Genomic DNA, 12,997 nt, shown 5'->3' on the forward strand with positions numbered 1-12,997 from the left:
GGATATCTAAGGGACTCCATTATAAATACCAAGGCTGTGTTTTTCGGAATTATCTTTTTAACATCAAATGTCACATACAGTTGAAAACTGAAAAACAATCATAGCAAATTAATCAAGGTCCAGCCAATAACGTCGATTAAAACCAGAGATTGCTTAATTGCAAAGCAGTGTGCGTAGAAAATTGCTTGTTGCGAAAGTTTTGAAGGGTTGCAAAGCAGTGGTATGATCTCCATAAACTTGTCATGCAAGAAGTTTTTTTACATTCACAGCTTTCATTGACAGTTTAGCTTTCCACACTTATTGAACTGTGTTAAACTCCTGCATGTGTTTTGTAGGTCCTAAAATGAAGGTGGATGTACAGTTAAATAGCCTTGGAGTCTTTCTTTCTCCGAGCCAGGTGCATCTGCTGTCTGACCTTGTTAATGCTGCTTCCGACTCAGGTAGGCTAAGGACTAACCTACTTGCAGCATTTAGTGGGTGTACTATGATGACGACCCATTGATGATGCCCAGATGTTGCAGTAGACTATTTTTGAGAACTCTGGTGACAAGTTATATTCATTAGTCATATTTATATATCAATGTCTGGCCACTTTAAGCAAACTATGTCTGTTTGCTTGAGCGCCTTCTCATATTATGGATGAGGTTTCAGTCGTTATCAAAACACTCTGCGATTGCTTGGTAGTTGTCACTCAGGTTTCTCGGCTACATCTGCAGTCCTCCTTTTCTGCACCTGTAGTGTAGTCATACATTGGATTATTACTTCTTAGTCTGAATGTGCCAAATGGTTGCCCGATCGATTGAAACATTCATTGATAGTAAAAATACTTGAAAGCAAGAATGAGCTTGATAAAATTTAGACACCATTTACGCTCCAAATTTTTATTAAAATATAAAAGGCTTCACTAAGACTCTGGGAAAATTATTTGTGAAGGAGAAAAATTTTATGTAAATTTTATTTGAGTCATAAATGTTTCAATTATAGACTGTTTTTATCTTTTTCTCTTCTAATTGTCACTTTCATGGCTTGCTGACGTCTACTTATCATTGATTGGTCAGACATACAAAGGCAAATGATAGGTTTACTTTCTAATAAGAGTTTATTGTTATACAGTGAAAAGTACTTCTGAGCAGCGTGTAGATGTAACAGCTGACTCCTATGAGCCACCGTACCAGAATACATACAGTAAACAGTGGGGCGGTGATGCAGACTTTCACATCCCATCTCGTCTCTTGTCTGTTGACCAACTCGACTTGGAGGAACTCAAGCTAGGAGAGATTGGTGAGCTCATAGTTCTTAGTGCTAACAAACTAACTAACAATAAAAATAATTTTTAATTTCGGTAAGTTTCAGAAATGAAACTAACGGAAACTGTCGTGTCGCTCTCATTAGGTTGTTATTTACTGCCGCTGTTTGAAAGCGGAACACCCGTGCGATGTACAATCTTTGTGCCATGGAAACGATCTTAGCGACCAACAGCGTCACACTTGTGTGTACGCATAGTTTTTTTCTTCTGATCATTCATGGTTTGTTTTGTCCTTGACCTCTTAAAAATACATGCTTGACATAAGGCGTCGCACAACCATTGTTCTATTGTTGCGCCTTATAAAAACATGTTCTGCCTGTCGACCCACTGGTGTCTCTACACTATCACTGTATGGAAACTTAGTAGTTGTATAGATCTCTCAATACCTATGTTAACTAGGTCAATTACAAATTTAGGTCAATGCAGAAACTAGACAGCTTAAACCATAACTGCCACGAACAACTTTTATCATACTTACTAGGTAAATCAGACATGCTGATTCCGATTTTGTAATCAAAATAAAGATTAGGCCACTAACTTTCAGAGTAATGAAGAACTTTTTATAGCGTTTTAATATCGGTCTCGAAAACAACACGATCGGCATAACAAGCTCCGCCCATAAATACTTGACATAACCTAGCTTTTTAGGAACAGAAGTTACGTAGGGATGTTTAGACCGATTTAGAATAATAGAGATGGGTGTTTTAAAATCCATTAATATCTAAATTCAGCCTTAAAAATAATATCAGTCTTTTCTGAAAGGTAGATAAGCTATTTAGCATTGCATATTTAAAAAGCGCAATAACAACGCTAGCTCGTGATAAAACCGCGCTTTTTGAGCTCATTTTTCTCGGCGTCCAGCCCATTTAAACGTCATGTAACAAGCTGCGAGCAATTTTAAATAGTTTATATCCGTTTCATAAAAAACTGAAACTATTTTACAGGCTGGATTTAGATAATAATGGATTTTAAGACACCCATCTCTATTATTCTAAATCGGACTAAACATTCCCAACTTCCGTTTCTGAAAAAGCTAGGTTTCGTCACATATTTATGGGCGGAGCTTGTAATGCCGATTGTGTTGTTTTTGAAACGGATATTGAAACGCTTTAAAAAAGCTTAAATGACTTTGAAGGTTAGTGGACTAATCTTTATTTTGAGTACAAAATCGGAATCAGCGTGTCTGATTTACCTAGAAAATACGATAAAAGTTGTTCGTGACAGTTATGGTTTAACTTTGCTCGCTATTAGTGACTCACTCTAGTCTAGGAGTGTTGCTTTTATCAAAGGCAGAAGCAGACTGGATGACAAGAGCATTAGAAAACATTAGTACTAGCATCAGCCTCACAATGACCACTACGAAAATCACACGCTTCAGACTTCATAGACAGGCGGAGTCTTTTGTCTTTAACACTTTAACTCATTTTTATTGTTGTGCTTTTAATAAATTTATCGTTATTTGTCATAGTTTTACTTTTGAGACATTTTGTTCTAATATTTTAGAGCGACTGAATTATTATTGTAAATGAAATACTTTGTTTTGATGTGCTTTGGGTTTTATTTTATTTAAAATGATTTTGCAAATTTCAAAAAATGGTAGTCTAAATATCGAGCTCTCCTAGTGCGCATGAATATACTAGCATTTACTGTTGCCATCAGCTTCCGTGTCAACACTCATGGATTCGCTTAATAGTCCTCCGGTGTGCTTCATCAGAAGCTGATAAAAAAGGCTGAATGCGCATACAGAAAGTCACACGCGTTGCTGTTTTTTATCAGAGTTGACATTAAATTTAAAAATTAGTTGTTCCAACTAAAGAATAAGCATCTTCATTTGTGAGATGAGCAACTTTGCTATTTGTGGCTTTTTCTTGCTTTTCCAGCTTATTTTACCTTTCATGCACATCATACTAGCACATGGCTAGTTGCCTTGTAAGCATTTGGTGGACAATATAACAAGTATGTTATACTTGCTCTATTTGTTCTAGATACTACACGTAGCTTTGAAGTGAAATACTAAATTTTTGCCATTTAAACCCCTGTTGCATCATGAGTCTCATAATATGGAATAGCTTTTTACTATTACTTCATACAATGATAATAATATTCACATTTGAATCCATTCATGATTATGGACCTGCTGTAAAGTCAATGATTATAATAGAACCCCTCGTAGGCATGACATAACTGGATAGTATTGACCATAGTCAGTAGACTGCTAGTTGCAGACGGAATCTTACTGATAACTCGTTTTTCCCTATACATCGCTTATCTCTGAGCCGTACTATGTTTTTCCCAGGCACTTTAGTTGATCCCTGGCTAATTAGGAAACTCTTACAAAGTGGGAGTCTCTAGAATATATGAAGTGAGCCACATGAAAGTCATAGAGTTATTCTTATTGTAGTCGGTAGGCCTTGCTGGTTGATACCCCTACATGTGTTCTCTATATTGATAGCACAGCGTCGATATTGTTCATATTTCCATCTGCTAGCAAAATTTTTTATACTCTAGTGATGTTATGTTAGTTTATTTTCATCATAAAAACAGATGCACACAAAAACATAAACTAAATAAATATACATGTATGAATAAGCAATCATAATACAATAGGGAGTGATGAAGGCCCACGTGCACAGTAGCAGGGCTAATCAAGGTGCAGGGCCCGGGTGAACAATTTTCTTAATGTAAAAATGTTCACATATTAATACCTAAAGCCATCCCAATGAGTCAAGCAGATGCCTCTTTAAAGCAATCCTAAAACTATTTGAATTTTCAATGTACCTGATCGATATTGGTAAGTCATTCCAAATACTGGACAACTGGTAAGTTACCTGTCGATGTCCAGCTGTAGATGTAGACTTAAGGTAAGGCATAAGAAGAATAACGAGTAGCATAAGAGTGTTGTTGAACATGAGTGTCAGAGTAGAATGATGAATAGACTTGTTGATTACAAGTAAATATCAACCAGCGGTTAAGACTTTGAAGTGTTGACCCAAGTTAATTTGGAGAGTCGTTCTTCCAGTTGATCCTGTTCCTGGGTAAACTCGACCGTGTAGTTGCGCCTTGTTTTTGAGCGCTTATGGTTTACGTAAGTTTATGGAAGTTTGGTAGTTTTGTGCGTTATACATTCTTAGATCAATACCGAAGTTTCAAGTTGATTGCACGATTAGTTCTTGAGATATTGCCGACAAACCGAGAGCACTTCTTACTGACCAAGAAATGAAAAATGGCTGACAAAACATTAGTTTCCAATGACACATCGATTGACCATTTTAATTTAACAAAGGATACAAAGTTAGAAAGACTCTTCATCTCAGCGAAAAGAGCTGTACACTACAACTATCTGTTTTTCCATTCATAGCAAGTATAAACACTCTATCAAACTTAGTGTACTGCAATCATTATGTTTCTTCAATTACTTCTAAAACATCCTTTCTTTGAAAGGGAGTGAAAAAACTATGTCCTATATTTGATTTATTTTTGTTTCAGTGAGTTCTGCAAGCTTGATGCTTTAATATAATATTCAGTTCAGAAGGACTTGTGCTATCTTAAATACTTTCCAGTCGATGAAAAGGTTTTAATACAGTCAGTGGTCAGTGGTCTTGCTTGTATGTACAAAATTAGGCTTCAAAGTGTTAACCAAATTGCTTCATGAACTAAACAGCAGCTGCATATACTGCTTTCCTTTTCTCACGTGGAGAAGGCAACTAGCATACTCCCACTCATGATAAACCAGATGCTGTCCCTTAACAAATTTTTTCTCATTTGACAAACTCAGTGGCTCACATGACGCGCACATAATGGCTCATGTGGTACACTCATTGTCTCACATGGCACACTCATTGTCTCACATGGCACACTCAGTGGCTCACATGGCACACTCAATGGGTCACGCGGTACACTTGTTGTCTCACATGGCGTACTCAGTGGCTCACATGGTACATTATCTGGCTTACATCTTGGTCATCCTCAAGTGGGCCATGCAACAGCAGTAATACATTCGTTGAATTGCTGTTTTACATAAACGATTACCGGAGGCTTTTTATAAATATAATATAACGGTAATTCACCAATATGACTGTGTACCCAACTTTGAGATAATTCTATGAATGATACATAAGTAACGGCTAAAACAATATAGTGGGACCAGTCGAATGTTGGGTAAGTAGAATAATTACCTAATGAATTTGAGTAACTTACCTGGAAATTTAGATCTTTACTAAAACAATACCTACGTTTTGAGCCAGCTTAATAATTGTTACACATGAGGTCAACAGTGCTAGTTATTAACCCCAAGCCAACTCTTAAAGTGTGAGTACCTTAAATAATGTAATGACTATTTGCTCAATAAATCCATTGTATTCCATGTAGCTTAATGGTTAAATCACCCCCCCCCCCCCCGCTTCTACACCTGGAGGTCCCATCAAATCAGTGCCATGTGGATTGTTTGTTGCTAAATTGTAATCGCTATAACTGGACACAGGGTTTAACAAAAAGTCAAAAGACAAACAGTGAGATTTATATATATGGATGGTGAGTTTTGCTGACATAATTGTTTGTTTACTAAGACTTCTCCTTATAAAAAAACTGGTGTTTAAGTTTCGTACTCATAATTCTATCATTACAGTGGAAATATGGCATACAATGAAATTGTAGAATAACTACTATACACCTCTAATGTAATGCAAAGAGTTGAGCTATAAATATAGGTTTTATATCTTAAAATCTCTATTTCTTTTGAGTTATGTATATATAATTTAAGATGTGTCTCCAACTTCACCATTATGCACCTCTACAACTATCGATGTGTGAACATTCCATATCACCCATGTACATTAGATCAAACTGAGTTTACCTTCACTTTGACCATACTGATTCTTGTAGCTTAATTTGCTAGGAATCTGTGAAAACCTAATCATGACAGGTATATTGGAACGAGCTTGGGAAATGAGCAGTGTGATTTTACAAGATCATATATATATATATATAATAATAATTATCTATAAAATCTTATAAAATCACATTGCTCATTTCCTAAGCCCGGTTTAATATGATATGCTTGATGATATATATATATATATATCATATATCATCAAGCATATCATATTAATCAGTATGGTCAAAGTGAAGGTAAACTCAGTTTGATCTAATGTACATGGATGATATGGAATGTCCACACACTTGATATATATAATGGAATATATATGTTTATATATACTGTTATATATGATACTGTTTATATATATTGTTAGATATATACTGTTTATATATGATATATATATATACATATCATATATAAACATGCTTGATGATATACATATATATATATATATATATATATATATATATATATATATATATATATATATATATATATATATATATATCATCAAGCATGTTTGCAATAGCTTTTTGCAGACATAATCATCTGTAGAAACATGCTGTACCTCAATGCTGTGTTGTGTATTGTGAAACAGAAATTGGTGCGATTAGCATGTGCTCTATGAATCAAGTTAAATAGATGCTATTTTTATATGAATTAGGTTTAACTACATTGACCTTTCTGTTGCAGACACTATGTCAGTGGAGAGCGCAATGTTTCAGAGTGTAAAAGGACGTGACTCGAATACAGACATCATGACTTCATCTATGTATAGCTACAGCGGGTCCCTTGGCACCACCACAGCTCCTTCCAGTTAGTACTCATGCAAACAATTTGGAAAGTTGAGAAGTGGACAATTGAGCTTTATATATATAATAAAGCTTTTTTAGCAGTAATTTGTCATCCAGAGGGTTTGTCAGCTTTTGGCTGATCAAACAATAGAACTGCAGTATATGCTTTCAGTATGTCTGTGACTGCATCAGCTATCTGTTTCAGTACGTCTGTGACTCCGTCAGCTCTATGTTTCAGTATGTCTGTGACTCCATCAGCTCTCTGTTTCAGTATGTCTGTGACCGCATCAGGTATCTGTCTTTGACATGGTCATTGCTAGCGTAAATTGATAACTACATTTGATTTGTTTACAGCTGCTATGCCATTTGGCTCGGAAGTACCCTCCCACCCAGAAGTCAGGACAAGATCTGCCCCAAAGATTAAACCCCAAAGTATGTACAAATATCATATGCAGTGTAAAGGTTTTCAAAACAGGTGTTTAAAGAATTCTATGTACATCAGTCTGAGCACATGTGTGCGGAACAGTCTGGGCACAGGTGTGTGAGCAGTCATTAAGCACAGGTGTGTGGAACAGTCTGAGCACAGGTGTGTTGAACAGTCTGAGCACAGGTGTGTTGAACAGTCTGAGCACAGGTGTGTGGAACAGTCTGAACACAGGGGTGTGGAACAGTCTGAGCACAGGGGTGTGGAACAGTCTGAACACATGTGTGTGGAACAGTCTGAGCACAGGTGTGTGGAACAGTCTGAGCACAGGTGTGTTGAACAGTCTGAGCACAGGTGTGTGGAACAGTCTGAACACAGGGGTGTGGAACAGTCTGAGCACATATGTGTGGAACAGTCTGAACACATGTATGTGGAACAGTCTGAGCACAGGTGTGTGGAACAGCGTGAGCACATGTGTGTAGAACAGTCTGAGCACAGGTGTGTAGAACAGCATTTTTGATCAGTGGAATATTTTTAATCCTGGTTGTGATAATTACTACAGAGAAGTTTGATGAAACCAAAGTTCAAGAGACTGTAGCTAAGGCTGCCATAGCCTATCTAACATTTGTCTTGTTGAATGAAAACCCTCGTCCGACAATTGGAGATCCACTGCAAAAGACAGAAACAGAAGTGGAGAAGCTACAGAAACTGTCAGACAGGTAGATGTGCTGGCTCTTAATGTGTACACAGTTTCTCTACATGATGTGAGGGTTGCTTTGTTACTCTGTATTTTTGTCTAGAGTATGGTCCTCTATAGCAAAAATGTCATTCTTCTTGCCAAGCAGCTTCTCTCTCTGTTCTCTATTCTCTGCTGCGCACACGAAAATTCTTTGTCGCTCATATATATTTTAATATGTAACATTGGTGAGTCAAATATATACTAGAAGTGGGTAAAATATGCACTAACCAGAGGTGAATAATGCACTAACAGAGGTGAAATATGCACTAATAGGGGTAAACGATGTATTAACTGGGGTAAGATATGTACTAACAGGGGTAAGATATGTACTAACAGGGGTAAGGTACATGTATGTACTAATAGGGTAAAATATGCAGTAATAGGTCTAAAATATATACTAGCAGGGCTGATATGTACACTAACCGGAGGTGAAATATGCACTAGCAGAGGTGAAATATACAACTAATAGGGGTAAACGATGTACTAACAGGGGTAAAATATCCACTAATGGAGTAAAATGTGTACTAGCAGGAGTAAAATGTAAATTAGATTAACTCACTTGACTCGATTGATGAAATGCTGAACTTCATTCTATTGGTTGATATGTTCTTTTCACCTATTTTTTCTTTAATGATGATAATCTGACTATGGAACCAACATTCATAAGTCACACTAGTGCTGTTGGGGTCTTATGTGCCTATACTTGGTTTACATGCTACTATGTAGTATTACTGAGTCCAATCAAAAACCGTACTCAGTATGTCGTGAACATGGTTTAAAGCCCTGATGCAGCTTTTTATTCAAACCAAAGCAATTGTGTGATGAGATCGTCAAACTTGTGTACAGCGACTCTGCGTGTGACTAATCTTCCTAGAATCAGCTTCTACCAAGTAACGCTGTTTCTCGTTGTTATGGTGTGTAAATTATTCTAGTTTGCACGCGTCAGTGTAAGATATTACAGCTGCTCCAGAGTGCTTTGCGTCTGTTATAGCGTTTCCCCTTTAGGTTCTTTGATGATTACACGTCCCATCTAGCCCGAGGAATCACTTCTCTGCCACAAATGAGGGACGATGTTGAACAGTGTTGTGGAGCCAATCATATCAAGTAAGGCTTATGACTTGAGAATTTGTTTTAAAATGTCATATTCTCCACAGCTGACCCAGTCTGTGTCGTAATTATTAATACAGATTTAAACTAAGAATGCTTTGCTTACCTAGACATAGAGAATAGACATAGAGAATAGGATAAGTATATACGCTAATGTTAGTATTGCAGTATTTATTAGAAAATGACTCGGTAATGCTATCAGTCATGAGTATTTCCATGATTGGCTTATAACTGATAAAGGAGGCTGTGGTCGGTAGCTAATGGAAAAATAGGAAAAGCAACCATGCAGCTCCTGAAGCAGAGATTTCCTATTCGTTTTTAAATCGTTGAAATCCCTATGACTGGTGAGGGGAAACAGAAAAGGCCCAAAACCATGAAAAACATACATATTTGGAATGTAGGAGGAAATCAATGTCTTTGGTCGTTTTAAGAAGAGTATAAAGTTTTCACACAGCAGCAACACAAAAAATCAACTCACTTTATGACTTCTGACTTATTCTACCACTTCTCTCCTATTATTTGATCAAAATGTGGCTCCTTGTAGGTGAGCGAAATGTGCAGATCATTTTAGGATTAATAATGTTACGATATTAATTTTTGATGTGTGCAAGAGATGAAAATTTGATTCCCGTGCCCCATCACGATTGGTTCATACACTTCTGTGAACAACGGGGATGATAAGGATGCCACCTTCGTGATTAGGGGTACTCAGACCCGTAATCAGATTAGGGTTGCGAGTACCTCTAATCGGGAAGCTCTGTTTTAAAGCAACAATAGTTGGCAAAGCCTACTGTTAATACTGTTGCAACTATTATAACTGCTCTTCTATAAAAAAACTGATTCTGTTCAATTGCTATGATATGTCTAATTGTTCTGTCAAGGAACTAGCTATATTGAACCTAAAGCCAGCTCCTACAATTACTCCCACGAAGGCAGTCATCAATGTTAATAAATCCTACCTTATCATTGTGTATGTGTGGCTGTGTGTCTGTTTGTCTGTTGGTTTGTAAACGCTACGTGTTTCCACTTTCTTTGGCTTATTTTATACAAACGTCAGTCATATGCTTCCTTCCATCTGGAATGTTGCTGAAAATAGTTGTTTCAAAACTTAATCTGGTTCTTAAGAACCATTATCTGATTCTTAAGAACCATTATCTGGTTCTTAAGAACCATTATCTGATTCTTAAGAACCATTATCTGGTTCTTAAAAACCATTATCTGGCTCTTAAGAATCAGATAATGGTTCTTAAGAACCAGATAAAGAACCAGATAAAGAACCAGATCAAGAACCAGATAAAGAACTAGATCAAGAACCAGATAAAGAACCAGATAAAGAACCAGATTAACAACCAGATCAAGAACCAGATAAAGAACCAGATAAAGAACCAGATAAAGAACCAGATCAAGAACCAGATAAAGAACCAGATAAAGAACCAGATAAAGAACCAGATTAACAACCAGATTAACAACCAGATAAAGAACCAGATAAAGAACCAGATTAAGAACCAGACTAAGAACCAGTCTCTTAAACACTCACCTGCTGCCTGTCTGATTGGAAATGAACAAAATCCCAGGCATCGCCAGCCTTACTGCTAGTTTTTAATAAGATAACCTGGTTACAGGGCTTGTCATAGTCACTACTAATAGCTAACTTTCTATCCCATTTTGTTAGATGTTTGGTTTATTACCTCCAGGCTGCTTGTGAAGAGTATTCATGCTGATGTGAAACAAAAATCTCATCACAAGACGAGAAGGAAGCAGTCCGAGCTGATGGCAACTGTGACCATGAACTCGTGTGAGCTCACTGAGTGGATCAAGGCTGAAGAGAATATCAAGAAAGCATTTCCGGCATTTAACCAGCAAGAGACAAGCAGAGTTAGTTCAGTACATATGTTCCTTCATTTTTGTATAACTTTAAATTTGGTTTTTTGAAGACATTTTAGAGATAGTGAAGAGGTAGGGATAAAACTGTGTGCATGGGTATATAGACACATTCAAAGAATTTAACTAGCTTCTGATTTTAAATACATATTTGGATATTAAAAGTTGACATATCATATTATAGGGTTATTTGGTTTGACATCTATTGAAATGACACATGAAATTCTCAGGTTCATTACTAAACTCAAGTGTCGGGTATCGTTTACAGGACACCTTATTTTCGTAGCTTAAAGTGTGATAATGTGACAACGAAGCAGGTCAAAACTGGAGTCTTCACAGCTGTCCATCTCTCAGTCTGTTGTTTAATCTAACGTGAATGATGTAGATTACATGAAAATTGGCTAATTTTTTACTGATTGCGATGACCTTACTATTACGTGAAATTTAGAACAACAAGTCTTCATATACAGATGTTTGTTAGAAGTTGTACTGCTTGCATATTTGAGTATCTGTTATTGACATAAGCTGAGACTCTTTTCTGTTTATATCTTATACAGGTTAGAGATATGAAAGGATTAGCAGTTTTTCAATATGACATTTGAACCATTTCATGAAAATGTTTTGGTAACTGGCAGAGTAATAGATGTTCATGGATAATACATGTATACAATGTTTTTTGCAGCATGAGTTTTGCGGTGAAGAAAAAAGTTTTGAATGAAAAATCTTTTTAAGTTAACATCGAAGGTGTGTGCTTAACTTAACGTAAAATTACCGTGATTATGGATTGCAAACCAAGTGAAAGTGATAAGAAAAAAGAGAAAAAGTTATCAATAGAAACCAATAATACCACAGTTACTATGCAGTCATTGAATTAAAAAATTAAGTTTAGTCTTTGTTTGTTTTGACGGGCCAAACGGATCAGTTTGTCAAGATCTTGGAACCGATCACGTAATTTAACCGTATTTTACCGTTTGTATAACATAAACATTTTCGAAACGAATTATTTACGTTGTAGGAGTGTCTACTGTACTATCATATCTCAAAGTTTTATGATAGAGAGGCTTTAAGTGCTGCATATGATGCTGTTACATCAACTGTAGTTGTTGGCTGTGAGCTGTTATGTACGCTATATTCTACAGATATAGTGCAAGGCATGCATCACAAATGAGTTGTCTTGCCTCATTATATAGATATTGGAATTCTCACGAAGCGCTGGGGAGACGCAGCCATGTGTGAGACTTACCTTCAGCTCTTTCACCTCTCAGTCTTCTCAGGTTTGCTATGAATCTCACTTTGACCTGCGTGTGTATTTATCTGGGCTTTTATGGTTGTATGAGATCTTGAAATCGTTGCCTGGTTTTTTATTGAGATGCCTTCCTTACTTCACATAAAGCATCACACAAGGACAGTCCGATTATCTCATTTTTATGTTTGCATCGGTATCGAGAGGTACCAGTATCGTCATATTCAAAGTTTTGATGGATAGCTTCTGCTGAAACAGTAACCTTTTTATACACGCACACACACACACACGTCTATGCATGAGTTTTTATTATTAATTCAACATATTCAGGATTTTTATTTTGTTTTCCCAGTTTGTATTAATTGTGTCAATACAAAATCATTTTTCATTGCAATTGTAATAAAATAGACTATCAGTCTAATCAGAGTGTCTTGTGTAATACTTAATCTGACTAAATGGAGAGAGAATGTTGGGGCAATTTCTACTCGAGATAATACAATTTTCCAGGAGAAAAGTATTTAGCTTTTACTGAGTTAGTAATCGACCTTAGCAAAATCGAAAATAGGAGTGTAACAGCACATTTAAAAATTGCACATTAAACAAATAGATACCTTGCACCCGCAGGTT

At 36.5% G+C, this 12,997-nt stretch overlaps 1 protein-coding gene across 2 annotated transcripts in view; it reads left to right on the forward strand.

Annotated features, from left to right (window-relative positions):
• LOC137399229 (autophagy-related protein 2 homolog A-like) overlaps positions 1–12,997 on the forward strand; it is a 67,090-nt gene that overhangs the window by 2,910 nt on the left and 51,183 nt on the right. For both annotated transcript variants that reach the window (XM_068085242.1, XM_068085243.1), the window contains exons 7-14: positions 336–440; positions 1,114–1,281; positions 6,876–6,998; positions 7,331–7,408; positions 7,963–8,119; positions 9,145–9,243; positions 10,941–11,121; positions 12,318–12,401. In XM_068085242.1, coding sequence (XP_067941343.1) covers positions 336–440; positions 1,114–1,281; positions 6,876–6,998; positions 7,331–7,408; positions 7,963–8,119; positions 9,145–9,243; positions 10,941–11,121; positions 12,318–12,401 — 995 coding nt within the window. The remainder of the gene's footprint in view (positions 1–335; positions 441–1,113; positions 1,282–6,875; positions 6,999–7,330; positions 7,409–7,962; positions 8,120–9,144; positions 9,244–10,940; positions 11,122–12,317; positions 12,402–12,997) is intronic.

Source organism: Watersipora subatra, chromosome 7 (genome assembly GCF_963576615.1).
Source record: "Watersipora subatra chromosome 7, tzWatSuba1.1, whole genome shotgun sequence".
NCBI classification, from domain to species: domain Eukaryota; kingdom Metazoa; phylum Bryozoa; class Gymnolaemata; order Cheilostomatida; family Watersiporidae; genus Watersipora; species Watersipora subatra.